We start from the raw sequence: 19841 nt of genomic DNA, 5'->3' as shown, positions 1-19841 counted from the left end.
GGATTGTACAATTAGGCTGTCAAGAAAAATATGGCTTCCCAAATATCTTTTGACCAATCTAAGCTGCATACTGCAACTTTGCAGCTTGCCAACAATATAAAGTTGGCTTACGCACTTTTGTCCGCTCCTGCCAGCTTGAAATTGGAAGAAAACAGTGAAGTTTCCGTTTCGCAATTGATTGTTGGCTCTAGTGGTTTCCGTTTGTTCGATGCCAATGCCATTTTAAGATATGTTTTGAACGATTTTGAATCTGAAGAATCTGATGAATACAGCTTTGCAGTGTCTTCTCTTGAGGCTCTAGCCTCCCATAAGGATCAGATCAAGGAGCATGTTACTGAATCTGTGAAGAAATCTATTGAAACATACTTGACTAGTGTTGAGGAGCCTTTGTCTGCTACCAGAATTGTGACTTTTGCCAATTCGTATGCTTTGGATTCTGCTGCAGTTGAAGCTAAGTTCCCTCTAGCTTCTGTGCCAGAAAAGTTGCAAAAGGCTGTGGCATTGGCTAAGTCCAAGGCCGTTCGTTCCTCTACCGATTACAAGCACACTGGTGCTGTGAACGTGTCTCAAGAATACTTGATGAAGTCCCAAGGTTCTGAAATTTTGCCAAAGGATGGTGAGCGTAACATTTTGATCACATCTGCCTTGCCATATGTTAACAATGTTCCACATTTGGGTAACATCGTCGGTAGTGTGCTATCGGCAGATATCTACGCCCGTTACACCAAGGGTAGAAACTACAACACTCTTTTCGTTTGTGGTACTGACGAATACGGTACTGCTACCGAGACAAAGGCTTTGGAAGACGGTGTTACTCCACGTGAACTTTGTGACAAGTACCACAAGATCCATGCGGATGTGTACAAATGGTTCCAAATCGGGTTTGATTACTTCGGTAGAACCACCACGGAAAAGCAGACTGAGATCGCTCAAGATATCTTCTTGAAGTTGAACGACAGAGGATACCTGGAAGAACAAAGTATGAAACAACTCTACTGTCCTGTCCACAAGGGTTACTTGGCTGATAGATATGTGGAAGGTACTTGTCCAAAGTGTGGATATGAGGACGCCCGTGGTGACCAATGTGACAAGTGTGGTGCATTGTTGAATCCATTCGAGTTGATCGACCCTCGTTGTAAGTTGGACGAAGGTAAGCCAGAGCCACGTAACTCTGACCACATTTTCTTGTCCTTGGACAAGCTTGAACCACAAATCAAGGAATGGAATGAAAAGGCTTCCTCAAAGGGTGAATGGTCCAAGAATTCCAAGACTATTACTCAATCTTGGTTGAAGGAAGGTCTACATCCTCGTTGTATCACCAGAGATTTGGTCTGGGGTACCCCAGTTCCACTAGAAAAGTACCAAGACAAGGTGTTGTACGTTTGGTTCGACGCTTGTATCGGTTACGTCTCGATCACTGCAAACTACACTGACAAGTGGGAAAACTGGTGGAAGAACCCAGACAACGTCGACTTGTACCAATTCATGGGTAAAGACAACGTTCCATTCCACACCGTTATCTTCCCAGGTTCCCAACTTGGTACTGGCGAAGACTGGACCATGCTACATCACTTGAACACTACCGAATACTTACAATACGAAGGTGGTAAGTTCTCCAAGTCTAGAAGTATCGGTGTGTTCGGTAACAATGCCCAAGAAATTGGTCTATCCCCAAGTGTATGGAGATACTACTTGGCTTCCGTTAGACCAGAAACCTCAGACTCTCAGTTCTCCTGGAGCGATTTCGCTGCAAGAAACAACAGTGAACTTCTAGCAAACTTGGGTAACTTCGTTAACAGAGTTGTCAAGTTCGTTAACGCCAAATACAACGGTGTGGTTCCTGAGTACAAGGTCGAAAACCTACCAGGTTACGATCAATTGAAGAAGGACTTGGACGAAATCTTAGCAAACTATGTCAACACCATGGAACACGTTCATTTGAGACGTGGTTTGGAAATTGCCATGTCGCTATCTTCTCGTGGTAACCAATTCTTGCAAGAAAACAAATTGGACAATTCTTTGTTCGCTCAACAACCTGATAAATCTGATGCCGTTGTAGGTGTTGCTTTGAACATCATTTACACCGTCGCATCCATCATGGCTCCATTCATCCCAGAAACTTCAGAGACCATCTATAGAATGTTGAATGCTCCTCCACTACGCATTGACGACCACTTCAACCTTCCTATCAGAGCAGGCCATAACATCAACAAGGCTGAATACTTGTTCACCCGTATCGATGAGAAGGATGTTGAAGAATGGAGGAAGAGATATGCTGGAAAGCAAGTTTGAGTGTATCATATATATATACTATATACACATAATATTGGGCTTATTGTATCCTTCTATATACGTAATTGCTTAGTTTTTGACTTCAAAATCCCCCTACCTTCTTTTCAGTTAGTATGAAAAAAAATAACTACACCACCGTACCGGATACGTCACTAACAAAGTCTCCAACCTCTGATGGTCCCTCTTATTCACAACCCTTTGTGAATCTGTTTTTGTTTCATCGTAGTCAACTTAAAGCTTTTACCCATTGAAAAATTTCAGCTTTAAAGGTTTCTACCGTGCTATTTTATAAGCATGACAAACTATTGAAAGTTGGACATTTATACATAACTACAGATCGATAGTGAGACCCAGGGCAAATCATCCACTACGCAATGTCATCAGAAATTATTGCTGGTATTTCCAGCGTTCTCACTGAGAATATTCCGTTGACCCCGATATCTCAAGGTGCAGAAGCAGTGGTTTTCACATCGCCAGTCCATCCATACTTACCACCTCAGGTAGCAGCAAGCGATGATGAGGCACTATATATCCTAAAGTACAGGCCTGAAAAGAAGTATAGACACCCAGTCATTGACAAGGCTCTCACGAAACATCGTACCTTGGGAGAAGCAAGACTTCTCGCCAAATTGAGATTAATCGACGGTTTGAATGTTCCAAAGCTCATAGGATGTGATCCATACCACGGCTGTATATGGCTAGAATTTTTGGGAGAAGATTTACCAAATGGCCATGGGTTCAGTAACTTGAAGAACTTCTTGTGGATGAATGCGAGCGATCCATATTCCGATTTGGTAAAGGAAGTATTGATCAAAGTTGGTAAGCAAATAGGACTAATGCATTGGAACGATTTCTGCCACGGTGACTTGACCAGCTCCAATATAGTGTTGGTGAGATCTGGCGACCATTGGGAGCCATATCTTATTGATTTTGGTCTTGGATCGATTTCCACTCTAGTGGAGGATAAAGGTGTAGATTTGTATGTGCTTGAAAGAGCAATCATTAGTACGCACTCGTCATTTTCCGAAAGGTATAACGGATGGATTCTAGAAGGGTTCAAGAGTGTGTTCGAAGCCAATGGGAAAGTAGGATTGGGCAAATACAAGGAATTAATAAAGAGATTTGAAGAGGTCCGGCTGCGTGGTAGAAAGAGAAGTATGATCGGATGAAATCTTACAATGCCGTATATATATATGTAATAGCAGGACATAATATGTACATTATACACCTGAAAAGTCTACAGAGTTTCTGATGACGCCTTTCACGCAGCCCATAATACCGTTGAAGAGTATTATCTCATCGCCTAGATGCAGGTCTCTTATGTCAATGGCATCTTCTTGGAGCAGACCTTTCCTCAGCAAGAAGTATCGCGTTACCCCGCATAAACATCCCGAAGCGAGGTATGGCGTTGTGTATCTGACGGCATCTGAATCGGTCCCTACTTGCGACTTGACAGCCACATTGGTTATGGATCCCTCCATCAGCTGGTAAAGGTTGTTATATACCAAGATCTCAGATTTGGGTCTCTGGTCTGGAATATCCCGCTTCAATTGCTCCATATTTTCTCTGGCCTTGTTGTAATGTTCTCTTTTCGTGGTCTTGAACGTAGTGAAAGGCGACACATTAATTGGCTCTGTATTGATGTAAACGTCCCACGTCGGCTCTCCATCGAGGAACCCAGAAAGTAAGTTCCTCACAATGTACTCGTGCGTATCGGGGAAATACCCTGGAAACCTGGGCAACTCGTGGGCCTCGATTTTCATATTCCCGTCCTTGCTAACAAGAACTCGCATCTTGTATGACACATTGACGTTCAAAAGCGCTCTCATCTTATCCTCGATGGACATCGACCCTTGCACGGGCAACGAATGCACCAATTGCGTCAAGAACACCTTGGGAGTCAACGCCAGCGGCCACTGGAAAAAATCAAGCGCCAATTTCAACCTCTTGTAATGCTCTCCCAGCAGGAAAAACCGATTATAGTATATCGACCATAAACTGGCATCTGTACTTTCATCTTCGCCTGGACTCTGGCTTTGCCCCTGGCTAGCCCCCGCTTTGACGCTGTAATTCGCCGTCTCATACAGCCCCTGCAGTACAGGATCCCTATGAAACACTCCTGATGAACTCATGTCGAATATCCCAGATATCGGACTCGAAAGCACACTCGAATTGCTAGTATCATTATAATCCAAATACTCAAGAAAATCGTCCTTGCCAACACTATCATCGCTCTGCTGCAAAAAACTCGAACTGTCCATCAAACTCGTCAATTGCGGGTCCAGCTGTGACGAGAAATCGTCGTCTGTTTCCACAAGCTCCTGGCTCGCAAACACATGCGTGAAATTAGGGTCGTACCGTATCGTTGCTAGAATCTGGAATTCCTGTTTTGAAAAGTCGAAATCCGGTATCACGACGTTGCGAACAATCTTCTGCTTGATAGCGTCCAAAGCTGAACTATCCATCATTGCAATAACCCGTCTATTACGTCCCAAACCGGCCTGCTGTACCTATATGGCCCTTATCCATTGTTGCTAAAAGGCAGTATACTTCTTGGGGCATCGGACATTTATATATGCACCGCTTCTTTTTTTTTTTTTTTTTTTTTATGTTTCACTAATTCCAGATCACGTGAACCACAATTTTTTTCGCCGTGTTTCCCTTCTGTTTCCCATCCGTTTCCTGCGCCTCTGCGTTTCGCAGTCTGTTTCTTGAATGCGACAAACACCTTGGCAAGCACAATTGGTCACCGGTCCTTACATCTCACCACCAGTACGACATCGACAACGGGAGAAAGTCATGCGAACATGGGCTTTGAGCACTCGGCGAAAGAAGAACACGGCAATTCCATGCAAAGTGAATGCGTAGAAGTGGATAGCCGGGCGATACACGAGATTTGGTGACCGGATTGGGACCTAGCTGAAGCAGTGGCTTGCGGGCGCACATGTTGAAGCTTCTCACTGTATAGTATATATAAGGTAATGCGAGGTTTTGCTAGAGCAAGGGGGGCAACCGAGAGAGACCATAGCGCGTGCTGGCAACTCTGCGGTATGATGAGAGGAAAAACCCGGTAAAACATCAAATAAGCTTTGCTGGCGCAATCGGTAGCGCGTGAGACTCTTAATCTCAAGGTTGGGGGTTCGAGCCCCCCGCAGGGCTTACTTTTTGTAATTTTATTGTAAAATTACAATATTAATTGTTTTTTTTTTTTTTTTTTATTTTAAAGGTTTCCCTCTCTCAGCACAGTATCTGAAATTTCATATAACAATATAATATAATATAATATAATATTTGGTATATTACATATGGCTAATTGGACACTTGTTTCTTTCCCCTTAGCACGGTGAAAACAGCGGTTTGGTGTGGAAATAAAGTGTCAGGAAACGGGGCGAAACGGTGCTTGATATCGAGACCAAGAGTAGCAGGCTGTGAAACTGTCGTTGGAGAAAGAATTGCGTTTTTATTAGCCCTTTTGTAATGGTAGATTCGATCCAACGTATCACTTCGGCGCTGCAATCGGCCAGAGACCTCACTTTAGGGGCAGCAGCAGTTGCCAGTTCGAGGATTGGAGAATCATCATACACACAGTACTCGAAATCGATCGATCCAGATGCATTGATACGCCTTTTGAACTCGAGAAACTCGCGCGAAGTGAAGGATGCAATGAAAAGAATCATGTCATTATTGGCGACGAATGACCAGACGATGGAATTGAGGGGGTTGTTGGCTGATGTTTTGAAGAATATCACTTCTGATGATCTAAAAGTGAAGCGTATGGTGTGTATTTACTTGCTGCGATTCGCGGAATCGGACCCTAACTTGGCGTTGTTGTCGGTGAACACTATACAAAAGAGTCTTGTTGAGAGGGACCCAGAGGCGAAAGCGCTTGCATTGAAGGCGTTATCGGACATAAATGTGTCGTCACTCTACCCTATAACGCTGCAATCGGTGAAGAAATGCGTTTCGGACGTGAGTCCGTTGGTTCGTTCGACTTCGGCTTTCGCCGTGTACAAGCTTTTCCAGGAATGCGTTGCAGCTTCTTCGAGAAAGGGGGCGACGGCGCATCACCAGGACGATGGTGTGGCAGATATGAGGAAGAATGAGCTTGTGTCATTGATTGTGGACTTGTTGGCCGATGCGGACCCGCTCGTTATATCCAGTGCTATCATTGTGCTTCACAACTGCATCCCAGATAGATTAGATCTTTTGCATGGCCACTTCCGCAGATATTGCCAGGCTTTGACGTCCTTGTCCCACTGGGCACAACCATTATTGGTGGAGAGCCTTATCCAATATTCAAGACGGTATATTGAAAGGCCCAAATACGTTAACAAAAATGATCAAAGCGAGATCCCGGTCCCCTTCAACCAAGATGAAGACGAAACTCTGGGCCCTGAATTTTTCAAGGATCACGAGCTTGTAATGGATCCCGATTTAGAGCTTTTCCTAAACTCGTTGAGACCCTTGCTCTTTTCGTCAAATGCTGCCGTAGTGGCAAGTGTAGCCAAGGCCGTTTTCCATTTGGCGCCCCTTTCCAAGTTTAGAGAATTTGGCATACCGCAGTGTCTCATCAAGAGCTTCCAATTGAGCTCCAATGAGAATAAATGCGTGATATTACAAGTTATAGCATATTACTCGGTGTACGATCCCCGCTCTTTCGCTCGCTTATACCAAAGCTTCCTTCCTGCGAACAACGATGACTCTCTTGTCGGATCTTACAAACTTAAGATTATTTCCATTCTAATCAATGAGAGCAATGTCCAAAATATCGTGCGTGAATTGAAACATCACATTTCGTCATCCAGCGATACAGCAATAGTAAAACAAGCTCTCAGTACCCTTGTGGTATGCGCCTACGTTTCAAACGGTATATGTTCGCATGTAATCAAATGGTTACTAGAATTTATGGAAACTGATGAATTGAAGGATGTAGAAGTGACCAGCGAGCTTGTGAATGTTCTTCGTCACCTAATTCAAATTAATCCTTCCAAAAACTTGTCAGTTATGATAAAACTTTCGGAAATTATCACAACAACAGATAATCTATCTGGATATGCCAAAGCCGGAATTATTTGGCTCTTCGGGGAGTATCTACACACAGAACCCAGAATTGTTCCCGATATCTTGCGAAAGTTGATCCCCAACTTTGCAGAAGAATCAAAGGAATGTAGGATGCAAATCCTTATATTAGCGGCAAAGATACTATCGTTTGATATCGACAAATCTGAAGGTACTTATGACTTTGAAAATTCAAGAATAGCACAATTATATGATGCTGTAATATATCTTGCGAAGTTTGATGATGATTTTGATATCCGAGACAAAGCCAGATCATTCGATTCTTTATTCACGAATCAAAGATACGAGATCTTGACGTTGTTGTTACAGGCTCCAAAACCTTGGCCTGCTTTCTCCGTATTCAGCTATGAAGATAAAGCAAAGGACATTGCGCATCTCGATTTATCACAGGAGGTGGTTAACTCTTTCCAAGCGGAAGAATGGAATAATGATCGTGAGGAAGAAGTAGATAGAACACCAGCCCCAGTTAATGACTTCATGAAGAATAAGTCAAGTATCTCATCTAGTACATTCTTTGCCAACAGATCGAGAAATACAGAGCCACGAACAATGGAGTCCCCCTCCTTCATCAAATCACCCAGTCCTGACGTCACCACATTTACTTCTTCTAAGGGTAAAACTTACAAACTACAAAGTTTAGAGGAATTCTTTGCTGATGTCCCTGAAAGACCAAAGACAAAGAAGAAGATTGTTATTCAAGAAGAATCGGAAACTGATTCCGCAGAAGAGTCCGAAGAATCAGAAGATGACGACGACGATGACGATGAGAGTGAAAATAGCGAAGATGATGAAAATGAAGACGATGAAGACGATGATGAAGAAGAAGAAGAAGAAGATGATGATGATAACTCAAATGAATCAGAGAGTAGCAATCATATTCTGCTTTCACCAGATAACTGAGAAATAAAACACCCAAAAGTTATAATAATTAGAGAAACACCCATTATACACATATACATACGAATACATAGTATTTCTAAAGTATTAAGTTAAGTTCATCCACTTCATTAACCGGATAGTACGGCACTAGGGCGTCTGGTTGACTAACACATGCAGAATTAAAGAGTTTCCAGTACGCAGTCCGAACATTTTTTGCAGGGTGGAATAATCCTGCCCACACGTAATTCATGGCAACGCCTGGACCCAATGCAGTTCTTAAACCATCAATACCTTCGATGATCCTCGATATAACATGTGGAGAAGTCTCGAAAATATTAGGGAATAATAAGTTCATGCAATGGACAAATGCATCCTCTAAACCTCTTCCAGCACAATTTACTGCTAAGTGCTTTAAACATGTTGCTGCAGTTTGCCGATGAACTAGGTCCCTGTCAGTTAAAGCATCTTGAAGGAGAGGTATCAATGGGTATACATAATCCTTCGACATTGGTCCAATATACTCTAACATAAATGCAAATGCTTTTAAGATACCATTTTGAACATTTGTATCTGGTGTTCTGTACTCGTTCATTAGAGCAGGAATTACAATGAATGGACCACAAGTCTTGGCAACAATACCTATAGCCACTGATGTACAAACACGAAGTTGACGCTCTTGAACCTTTAGATTGTTTAGCAAAGTAACCAAAACGTCCTGAGGACCAATAGCTTTTGCAATATAACCAAACGTTTTGTTTGCTGCTCTTCTGATTGGCATCACAGGGCTCTTTAGCATTTCTAACAACTCAAAGCATATTCTCATCCATTCCTTCGGTGACACATACTCTGGCCCGCGTCTTGCAATCTTTCCAACAAGCTTTACTGTTGACTCTTGTACAAGAGAATGACTATTTCTTAAGATGGGTGTCAAAGTGGGTAATATCTGATTTGGAGGGGGTTGCAATTCAGAAAATGGTATTTGAGATGCGATTTTGTCCATGGCAAAAATGATTGACGCCAATACCTCAGGATACACTTCTCCTAAAGACTCGAATAGGATGATATTGAACTTGTTTATGAGCGCCATCTCTCCGCATCGTTTGAATACCGGAATGAGAATGGTACATAAATTTGCAGCAAATGATCTGACCATAGGTTTTTTATGCTTTAAATGTTCTAATATTGTGCTCGAAATTGGCGCCACGTATGGTTTCATTCTGGTATCTAAAGATTTGGCAGTGTTACCTAAAGCTGTGTATACGATCTTTTCTCCATCGGTTTGGTCTTGGAAAGCAATTAGTAAAGCATCGAGTAGTCTAGCTTCTAACCTATCGTCAACATCATTTGTTCCTAGTTTCTTTACAACCCGGTTAACTGCATGTGCGGCCATAGTACGGAAGGGCTCTGACTCATCCTTGAGCGGTGGCAAGAGTTTCTCCAAGGTAAAAGCTGAACCAAGTTTTTCTGCAAGCAAAACAGTAGTGAACACGACGATTTTATTGAGCTGTCTATCAAGTGCTGTTCTCCGAATCCAAAACTGCTTGAAAAATTCAGGCGCTAGTTCTTCTCTTAAATATTTTGATGTTACACCTTCTGTAACAGAACACTTTTGTATAACGAATAAAACAGTTTTCTTCATTTCATCATTAGGTGAATTAAATTCCCTTTTAACGATTCTCATCACTTCTTCGGTATAATAGGAGGCATAGTCAGGATCCATCAATGGTATAAGGAATCCCAACGATTTCAATGATGCAGCTAGTTCTCGTCCTCTATTCCGTTTTATTCCTCTCCATAGTGGTTCAAGCACAGGATTGAAGCATTCGATACCGTAAGGTTGACAGCTTTGGGCTAGTGATGACACTGCTTGCGCTGTCATTATTCTTACTGGAAGATGATCATCAATCAACCCTTTATCAATACATGAAATAAGATCATTAAGATACGGTAATACCCCTATTCCCATTAGTATTGCTATTTGTTGCACTGTTTTTATACCAGTGTGCCTAGCTTTCCAGCTCTTCTTAGATTTACAAACTAATCTTAAGAATGGAACTAGCTGATTTACCCCAAGAGCCTTCGCTACTACCGCCATAGCCCTTGCTGATGTATTCCGTACGTATTCATCATCGTGATCCAAATCTGGCCTCATCGTATATATCATGGTTGGCAAGCCAACTGCCTTTGCCAAATTAGAAATTATATCTCTCCCAGTGGCCCTTGTTAGTATCACAGGATCAATGAGCATAGGGCTAACGACCATAAGAATCTTGCCCGTATATGGTTTAACTGAATCTTGTAGTTGTAATAATATCCTATCAATAAGCTTTAGCATCATTTGGTGTTCATGATCTTCTAAAGTCTTATCTAAGAGAATTGGTAATATGGTATCAAAGCATATTGATGGTCCAAAAAAGGCCACCTTCCGTGCAAGGATCTTAAACGCTATTTTTCTGGAACTTGGTAGCCCATTCTTAATCCTAAGAACTAATTTCAAAAGCTGCTTGCGTTTCCTTTCTTCTTCACTCAAATCGCTTTCAGATCTCTCATCAAACAAAAGTGCAAAATGTGCCTTATCCGATGGCTTGAAAAACTGAAGGTTTGGAACACCAGGGACTTCAGTTATCACCTCCTCTGAAAGTGCTTGAACAACATTTCGTGATGTAGTCGGTAACATGTAACCATCTTGTTCTTGTTCCTTTTCTTTATCATTGTGCTCAGTTTTCTGCCTTTTATTACTATCAGGCGCCTCCGTATCTTCACCTTTGCCATCCAATGACCGCTCAAACCGTCTCTTATGGTACTCCGATTGTTTTTCGTACACTTGACGCCGTTTCTGGTTAGCCATTAACTCATCTTCAACCTCATCGCTCCCCAAAGTTGATTCTAATGCATCTTTCGGAGCAGTATATTGGCTGACTAACGAGCGCATTTCGCTCGGTTTCTTGAAATCAACACTCTTCATCTTCTAAAGTACCCGCGTTAATGCTCTGATGTTCCATTAATCCCTATTAACAGTGCTAAATTTCCTCTTTCTTTATGTGTTTACTATGGTAAGAAACATTATTGACTTTCTTTAAAAATATCTAGACTTTAATATTTACGTACCACATAATATCAATCAAAACCTTTACTATTTACTATAAGAAGTACACGATATTCGATTTAAAACAAAAAAAACAGAGTGATACCAGGGGTCTAAACCTGACTGAGAAGTACGGATACACCTTTTGTTATGAGATTAGATTGGTGGCTGCACTTCTTGGTGCTTTTGGTAGCATCTGTAGCTGATAATAATGAAACAATTACAGAAACAGAAACAGAATCTAAACTGGAAGAAAAGATATCTAGCAAACCATACTCACCAAAACTTGTTTCTTTGGATGTTCCAATCGATTATAAATTCCAAGAGAAGCTAGATCTAACACCATTGCCAAATAACTTCTTGCTGGCAAGCTTTCAATTTTGGATGGAATCTGAGAAGTTTGGTATCGAGAAAGACGGCAAAGATGGCGATGAGTATTCTCACCACACGATCTTCCCTAAAGCAATTGGTCCTCTAATGTCTCAAACTAATACTCGACAATTGCATCTGAGATTTACCCATGGGTTGTGGGACTCTGAGGAATGGGGACAATTACCTCATAGTGGAAGCAAATCTGGAGGTAACGGTGTCGAATTATGGGCCATTGTAGAGGCAGCTGATAATGAAGAGGCGTTCCAGTCCTGGATCACTTTGGCAAATTCTTTGGGTGGTTTGTTTTGTGCTTCTATCAACTTTGTTGACTCGTCGAAGACAACTTTCCCAGTATCGTCGTTTTTGCCCAAAGAAGATGAGGATATTCCCGTATTCAATTCTTCCAATCGCTTATACTTGATGAGAGCAGCGTTGGCCAATGAACCTATATGTACAGAAAACCTCACACCATTTGTGAAACTTTTGCCAACTAGAGGAAAGTCTGGAATTTCCTCGTTATTGGATGGGCATAAGATATTTGATTCTAACTGGCATAGCATGTCGATTGACGTGGAGACTGTTTGCAATGAGCATGATAATATGTGCTCATTGCGTATGGAGGAATTTATTGAAACTGTTGTGAATGTGCCAAACAGTCTTGCCAGAGCTGAAAGACCTATTCCAAAACCTCTTCCTGGGGACGAACTTCGTTGTGATATGAGTAAGCCTTATGACGCATTCCAATGTTTCCCGCTGCCTCAGAGTAAAGAGGTCAGCTATACCCTTTCGAAGCTGTTTGGGAAAAAGATCCGCGGTGGAAGCTTACTAGCCCATACAGAGTCCAGAATATGTGCTCATGTCACATCTGAATGGAATGCTTTGATCCAGGTGGGCGAAAGCTATTATGCAACTGATGATAACTGCTTTGACTTGAAGAATACTGAACCTCATGATATACATCTTGAAACAACGAATTCAGGGGATATTGTTCCATTAAAAGACGCTCCAATCTATATCTCTAGGGCGTTGACTGGGTACGCTCAGGATAGAGGTGGTCTAAGATCTGTGTTTAGTAATCCATCAAACGAAAGTGTGGAATTGGTTTACTTTGAATCGTTACCATGGTTCATGAGAATTTACCTATCATCTTTAACATTGGAGAGTGACAATTCTGAATTAACTCTTGGCGATATTGTAAAATCTACGTTCTATTCTCCAGCAAAAGACCGCGAAAGACCAACCCATTTGGAAAGAACAATGGTAATTCCACCAAACACAACATTTGCCATCTCATACCAATTTGACAAGTCACTCTTGAAGTATGCAGAATATCCTCCAGATGCAAATCACGGCTTCGAAATAGAAGCTGCTGTGGCCACCGTTCTGAAACCAGAAAATTATCAAATGAGAACATCATCGTTATTACTCTACCTTTCCACACCAGATTTCAGTATGCCATATAATGTTATTATATTGACTTCCACGGTAATGGGACTTGCATTTGGTACTTTGTTCAATCTCTTATCGAAGCAACTGCTAACAGTAGAGGAAGCAGATAAGATCCTAGCCAACTCTGGCATCAAAGTTAAGCTGGCAAAGGTACGAGCAAGAGTTCTGGATGTGCTAAAAAAGAAGACCAGCAAGCCAAAAGAGAATAAGATCTCATAAGAGAACAAAGAAATGGCGTAGTTTATACTATCCAAATATGTATATGTGTACTATAGAAGCAAATGAAGCAGAACGTAAAATAGAGAGTGTTAATTATATATATATATATACTCTACTTCTAGAAAGGATCCTCATATGGGTCTTCTTCATCGTAGTCGTCATCCTTTTCGAACTCATACACAATAGCACCACCGCTGTTGAAAGATTGGGCTTCCAAGAACGGCAAATCCACTTGGTCCTTTGCTAACTTCTGTTTTTCTGAAGTGTTTAAGTTGAAAGTGGTCAAACCATCGAAAAGTTCCGGAGTCTCCTCTGAAGACGAAGTCGTTTTCTCAATGCAGTACTCATACTCGTGAGTTTTCGAGTTGATTAAGAACTTATTTTTCACCTCCCTCCCGGACTTCCTCTTGTTCACCACAGTTATATAGTATGTGTTGCTGTTCAAATTCCTTGGTATCACAAACCTTGCCAATTCCGAGTCTAAATCATCCTCATCAAGTTGTGTGTTAGGAGAAACTTCTATTACTGTGTTGGAGATGAACTGGAGGAGCTGGCTCGATGTTGGGTAGTTCTGTAACTCCGAAGACCTCCATAAAGGAATAGACTGATGGTATGTCGCCAGAATAGTCACAAAAGGCGCAGCTATAGTCGAAATAAACTGAGTCAATTGCTCAGATGGAATGTAGTTCAAAGAATCAAATATTAACAAGTGCATCCTGGGCGCTTTCTCCTCCTTCTGTGGGAGATATGGCTGTATAGCTGCTATTAGTTGCTTGACACTCTTTCCGGATGCATCGATGAACTGTTTCGCATATTTTGGAGCTGTGACCGTCTCAAATGAAACAAAAACTACCGGTACCTCATCAGAGATATTGTAAATGAATTCATCAATAATATATCTGCTGCTCTGTGCCAATGTGTCCACACAAAGTATAAGTGATGCTTGTTCCTTTAAAGAAAGTGTCCTCTTTAAAAGAATTTTGGGGTTATTATTAGTGGAGGACATTCTTAACTTATGATGATTCCCAGTATCCTACAAATCTATAATCTCCTAGAAAACCAAAACACCCCCAAAAACCGTCTAAGTCTGGTCCTTTTCTCCCTCTTTTTCCTCTTCTTTTCCAAGCTCATCGCATTCAATTTGATTTGTCTTGATATTTCAGGTTTAATCTGAATTGTGTCATTGTAAGTGAAAAAGAAAATCTAATGCAATACCACTAACTAAGGACATGACGAGAAACTAAAAAAAAAAATGGAAGCCAGGCGGTCCATATGTGCTACATTTTTGATTTCGCAGACATCCCTTTTGGGGGAAATGAAATGGGCCTGCGTTCAGCTAGCTGTATTACGGTTGCTTGATAGAAACCAATATGTATATATATATATATGTATATATGTATATATACGGTGTGGTGCACGGAATTTGTTGGAACATGTATCGAAACAAAAAAGGTGGAAGTTATCGTTACCCGGAGTGTACAGTACAGACTGTTATCCGGGTAACCGTTGATATTGATATTTGATCAATTCCTAAATTTACAGTCCTTCAAAAACAGGCTATGATAAATCCCACAAAACACACTAGAAGTAAAGAATAAAAGCACGATTGTAAAACGAACAGCGGGTCTGTGAACCTAATACGAGGTAATAGTGTTAGAATATATTTTTGAGAGTATATTAATTTTAATTTGATCGAAAATTGAGCTTCTAATACTGAGCATTTTACGGTTAAAAGACAAATTATTCTGTTTAAACTTTGATTTGAATTCTGGATAATTAGAATACCCTAAACAATGGTTGTTTACGGTCCACAGCCATTGACACGGCTAAATACGGAAACTAGGCATGGGTTTGAAGAGCAGTATAGTAGTGAGAAGCTTTTGCAGTCGCTAGCTAATAATTTTATATTCTACTACGATGATAAGAGACATAGAACCAATGGTAATCCAGTGCCTGATGAAGTTAAAGAGGAGGATAAGGATGGATATTATCAGCCGATTTACGATTGGAAGATAGTTAAAGATAGACAAAAGACGGTTGCAGCTGCATTATTGTTGTGTTTGAATTTAGGAGTTGATCCACCAGATGTTACGAAGACGCAGCCATGCGCTAGACTTGAGGCATGGGTAGATCCGTTGTCATTTCAAGATTCCAAGAAAGCAATTGAGCAGATAGGGAAGAATCTACAGAGTCAATATGAAACACTTTCATTAAGGACACGTTATAAGCAGAGTTTAGATCCGTGCGTGGAAGATGTGAAGAGGTTCTGTAACTCGTTGAGAAGGGCTTCAAAGGATGAACGGATTCTTTTTCACTACAACGGCCACGGTGTGCCGCAGCCGACTCCTTCGGGAGAAATATGGGTATTCAATAGGGGATACACCCAGTACATTCCTGTTTCATTGTATGATTTACAAACATGGCTAGGAGCTCCTTGTATATATGTGTGGGATTGCAATAGTGCTGGCAACATTGTATCCAACTTCAAGAAATTTGTTCAAAAGAGAATTAGAGATGATAAAGAAGGGAACCATGATGTGGCATCTCCTTCTCCAACAGAATCCTATACGGAGTGTGTTCAGTTGGCTTCGTGTGAGAACAACGAGCTATTGCCTATGAACCCAGAACTACCAGCGGATTTTTTCACTTGTTGTCTAACGAACCCTATTGAAATATCTGTTAAAGTGTTCTTGATGCAATCGCCACTTAAGGACACTAAATACGCGCCTTTCTTCCAGAACAACGACCCAAGAAGAAAGGAAACTGGAATAAACGAAATGCCGAACATTACTATTCCTGGTAAGCTCTCTGAGCGGAGAACCCCACTTGGTGAATTAAACTGGATTTTCACCGCTATCACAGATACAATTGCATGGACATCTTTGCCCAGAGCCTTATTCAAAAAGCTTTTCAGACACGATTTAATGGTTGCTGCCTTGTTCCGTAACTTTTTATTGGCTAAAAGAATTATGCCATGGTATAACTGTCATCCAGTTTCAGATCCCGCATTGCCGGATTCAATTGCTGATCATCCAATGTGGAGATCATGGGATCTAGCCATCGATGAAGTTTTAACAAAGTTACTAGAAGGATCACACTCTAATTCAACGAATACCACTTTTGCAGATACGCAGCTATCCAAGGCACCTTCTGATGTGAGTGAGAATTTAGATGGCATGCCAAATAAATCGTCGTTAGGAAACTTAAGCTCTATGTCGTTGGTGAACTATAACCAGGCTTCTCAAAATTCAGGTAACTCTACATCATATCCAACAGCGGCCCAGCAACAACAACAGCAGTTCACGAAATTCTTTGAGCAGAACTTAACGGCATTTGACTTGTGGGTGAAATATGGTGCCAATTCGAGACACCCTCCAGAGCAACTTCCAATTGTACTACAAGTCTTGTTATCTCAGGTTCATCGTGTAAGAACTTTGGTTTTGCTTTCCAGATTTCTTGACCTTGGGCCCTGGGCTGTATACTTATCTTTGTCAATTGGAATATTCCCGTATGTTTCAAAACTGCTACAAAGTCCAGCTCATGAATTAAAACCTATACTAGTCTTCATTTGGGCCAGAATACTATCTATTGATTACAAAAATACGCAAACAGAACTCATCAAGGAACGTGGATATCAGTACTTTGTTAAAATGCTTGTCCCGGAGTTTGGTGTTCCAAGAGCACAAAGTATTAGTAGCAATGGAAGTCCTCTAACTATGAATGTACCAGCTAGTTCCACTACTCAACGGTATCAGATGTACCAACATCAACAACAGCAAGCGTACAATAATGCCACACTACTGTCTAATAATAATACGACCGATGAACAAAAGGCAATGGCAGCCTTTGTCCTTTCTTGCTTTGTCCGTGATTTCCCTCTTGGTCAAAGGCACTGCTTTAGTATTGAACTTGTGAACAAACTATGCTTCTTCATTGAGAATTCCGAGGTTCCACTTCTACGCCAGTGGTGCATTATACTCATTGGTCAACTATTCATTCATAACCCATTGCATAAAACCTTGTGTCTAGAAAATGAGAACATGAACACCGTTGTAGAATCCCTAAAAGACCCAATTCCAGAAATTCGATGCGCTGCATTACTAGCAATCAAGTACTTCCTTTCGGAAGAGGATGACGTCAATATCATTCTAAAACTTCAACAGGAATTCCAACAACAAATTCAACAGTTCCAAGCTCAATTACAACTTCTTCAATCACAGCAGAATCAACAACAGCAGCAGGGTAATCAACAAAACAATACTTCACATATTCAACAGCAATACTACCAGATTCAACAACAACTGCAAAATGTACAAACTTCTATTACTCAGCTACAAAGCATCAATTTACGCAATCTCAAACAATATGAAATCAAAACTATTGTAACTACGCTTTCGTTAGTTAATGATGGAAGCCCAATTGTTCGGAAAGAGTTGATTATTTTCCTATCCCAAGTAGTAGAGAGATACATTGACTTCTTTACTATCATCGCCTTTACTGAAATAAGTTCTGAAATTGCATCATTGGAATCAAATGGGCACGAAGACGATGTAAGAAATGTATCATCTGTGGGTCACGGCTCTATATTCAACACCGTTTGGAAGGCGCTCTTGATTCTTTCTGAGGATCCTTTCCCTGAAAATAAGGATCTAGCCCAGGATGTCATCGACTACATTCTTTTAAAACTTAATGAACATCCTAAACTAGGTGAAATAATTAAGGAAATGGAACAATACATATTGAGCAAAAATGCGGTCAATTCTAAGGGTTTGGTATCGTCAAATAAACTACCAACTATCAGAAGGCCAGCAAGCCTGAACAACAACAAAAAGGATAGCGTTAGAAATGAATCGCCAAATGATCGCCGTGTATTTTCTATGAGTACATTATTCAAAGCTTTAGGCTTCTCCCATGAACAAGAATCTTACTCTGACAATGAAAGTATACGTAGTTCGGGTGGAAGGGCAGCTCAAGGGTTATCTTTGATGGGTATTGAATATGGTACAAACCCAAGGGCTTTCCCTATGATGTATAAAAAAAGGGATACCGAGGTTAAGCTTCCTTTAGAGAGCCGTTTCCTTGATTACTGCAGTGAATACTTCCAAGAGCCACAGATGAAAAAACATGAGGTTGATGAACCAGGAAGTATCGAGTACACTGCTCGTGAATGGAAGAGGAATCGGAATGAATCAATCATCCAGGAAACACAATCTGAAAAAGAATTGGCACTCTATGGAGATTGGTCGCGTAAAACCGTCACTTTTGATAACAAGACGCAACCTAAGATTCTTCTTTTCACTCAATTTGACAATTACGTTACAGCAAGTGATGATAGGGATAATGTCACAGTTTATGATTGGTCTACTCAAGAAAAGTTGGCAAGGTTCTCAAATGGTAATCCATTTGGGACTAAGATTACAGATATGAAATTCTTGAATGATGATGATACTCCGTTGTTGTTAACGGGTTCATCTGACGGTGTTGTGAATATCTATAAAGATTTCTACGATATGGAAAAGCTTCACATGATCTCTTCTTGGAGAGGGTTAACAGATCTTCTATTAACACCAAGATCAACAGGTCTCTTAACGGAGTGGCAACAAAGTCGTGGATCCTTATTAGTTACAGGTGATGTCAAAATCATTCGTATATGGGATGCTCTGACCGAATCTATTGAAGTTGATATTCCAGCAAAGTCAAGTGCATTAATTACATCCTTAACTTCAGATCAACTCACGGGTAATATATTCGTAGCTGGATATTCTGACGGGTCGATAAGAGTCTATGATAGACGTATGGATCCAAGAGACTCGATGATTAGATTGTGGAAAACGGCCAAACGTGGCACCAGTCCAGTGGGATCTTGGGTCAATAACATTCACCTCCAAAGAGGTGGGTATCGTGAATTGGTCAGTGGTACAAACAATGGGGTAGTGTCATTATGGGATATTCGTAACGATCAGCCAGTGTGTAATTTCACTGATGAAGGTGAACCTGGCAAAAAATCGGGGAGCACGATGACAAGCATGCAAGTTCATGAGCATGCTCCAGTTATAGCTACTGGTACGAAGGAAATCAAAATCTGGACCACATCTGGTGATTTGTTACGAACATTCAAGAACCATGGTTATGGTCATTCGAACACAATTAGTGGTATGGCATCTGGTACGCGTTCCTCGCCATTCATTTCTGCGCTTACGTTCCATCCACATCGCATGATGCTAGCAGCTAACAACTCTCATGATACGACATTCAATATTTATGAATGCTACGATAGTAGAAGAGAGTACATGTATTACTAAAACAAACAAACAAACAAGCAAGCACTAACTTTAATCATTTCAAGCGTTGATGTTTATAAATTTATATTACAAAAAATAATAAAGCATAATTTAGAAAGCACTTCATACCAACCACACAGGGATAAGGGTATACATAATCATATTTGTTCCGTTTTCGTTTTCAT

The 19841-nt window shown here is 41.0% G+C and overlaps 8 protein-coding genes and 1 non-coding gene across 9 annotated transcripts; 6 read left to right on the top strand and 3 right to left on the bottom strand.

Annotated features, from left to right (window-relative positions):
• Positions 1–30: 30 nt before the first annotated feature.
• MES1 (methionine--tRNA ligase MES1) lies at positions 31–2292 on the top strand (the record flags this gene model as incomplete). Its single annotated transcript, XM_022821807.1, has 1 exon — positions 31–2292. The coding sequence occupies one exon, from the start codon at positions 31–33 to the stop codon at positions 2290–2292; it is 2262 nt and encodes a 753-aa protein (XP_022673999.1).
• Positions 2293–2666: 374 nt separating this feature from the next.
• BUD32 (serine/threonine protein kinase BUD32) lies at positions 2667–3461 on the top strand (the record flags this gene model as incomplete). Its single annotated transcript, XM_022821795.1, has 1 exon — positions 2667–3461. One exon carries the CDS (start codon positions 2667–2669, stop codon positions 3459–3461), a length of 795 nt encoding a protein of 264 aa, XP_022673998.1.
• Positions 3462–3512: 51 nt separating this feature from the next.
• ABZ2 (aminodeoxychorismate lyase ABZ2) lies at positions 3513–4760 on the bottom strand (the record flags this gene model as incomplete). The annotated part of the gene is made up of 1 exon (XM_022821784.1): positions 3513–4760. The coding sequence occupies one exon, from the start codon at positions 4758–4760 to the stop codon at positions 3513–3515; it is 1248 nt and encodes a 415-aa protein (XP_022673997.1).
• Positions 4761–5377: 617 nt separating this feature from the next.
• On the top strand, positions 5378–5452 carry KLMA_R116. Its single transcript has one exon. It is a non-coding gene; the product is annotated as a tRNA-Lys (tRNA).
• A 317-nt stretch (positions 5453–5769) lies between these two features.
• APL6 (AP-3 complex subunit beta) lies at positions 5770–8271 on the top strand (the record flags this gene model as incomplete). The annotated part of the gene is made up of 1 exon (XM_022821773.1): positions 5770–8271. The coding sequence occupies one exon, from the start codon at positions 5770–5772 to the stop codon at positions 8269–8271; it is 2502 nt and encodes an 833-aa protein (XP_022673996.1).
• A 76-nt stretch (positions 8272–8347) lies between these two features.
• HSH155 (U2 snRNP complex subunit HSH155) lies at positions 8348–11215 on the bottom strand (the record flags this gene model as incomplete). Its single annotated transcript, XM_022821762.1, has 1 exon — positions 8348–11215. The coding sequence occupies one exon, from the start codon at positions 11213–11215 to the stop codon at positions 8348–8350; it is 2868 nt and encodes a 955-aa protein (XP_022673995.1).
• Positions 11216–11485: 270 nt separating this feature from the next.
• Positions 11486–13375, top strand: GPI16 (GPI-anchor transamidase subunit GPI16; the record flags this gene model as incomplete). Its single annotated transcript, XM_022821751.1, has 1 exon — positions 11486–13375. The coding sequence occupies one exon, from the start codon at positions 11486–11488 to the stop codon at positions 13373–13375; it is 1890 nt and encodes a 629-aa protein (XP_022673994.1).
• A 118-nt stretch (positions 13376–13493) lies between these two features.
• IKI1 (Elongator subunit IKI1) lies at positions 13494–14381 on the bottom strand (the record flags this gene model as incomplete). The annotated part of the gene is made up of 1 exon (XM_022821740.1): positions 13494–14381. One exon carries the CDS (start codon positions 14379–14381, stop codon positions 13494–13496), a length of 888 nt encoding a protein of 295 aa, XP_022673993.1.
• Positions 14382–15168: 787 nt separating this feature from the next.
• KOG1 (ubiquitin-binding TORC1 subunit KOG1) lies at positions 15169–19677 on the top strand (the record flags this gene model as incomplete). Its single annotated transcript, XM_022821729.1, has 1 exon — positions 15169–19677. One exon carries the CDS (start codon positions 15169–15171, stop codon positions 19675–19677), a length of 4509 nt encoding a protein of 1502 aa, XP_022673992.1.
• Between the last annotated feature and the right edge of the window lie 164 nt (positions 19678–19841).

The sequence above is a fragment of the Kluyveromyces marxianus genome, chromosome 1 (assembly GCF_001417885.1).
Source record: "Kluyveromyces marxianus DMKU3-1042 DNA, complete genome, chromosome 1".
Taxonomy (NCBI): domain Eukaryota; kingdom Fungi; phylum Ascomycota; class Saccharomycetes; order Saccharomycetales; family Saccharomycetaceae; genus Kluyveromyces; species Kluyveromyces marxianus.
This window is presented reverse-complemented; position numbering and strand designations above follow the sequence as displayed.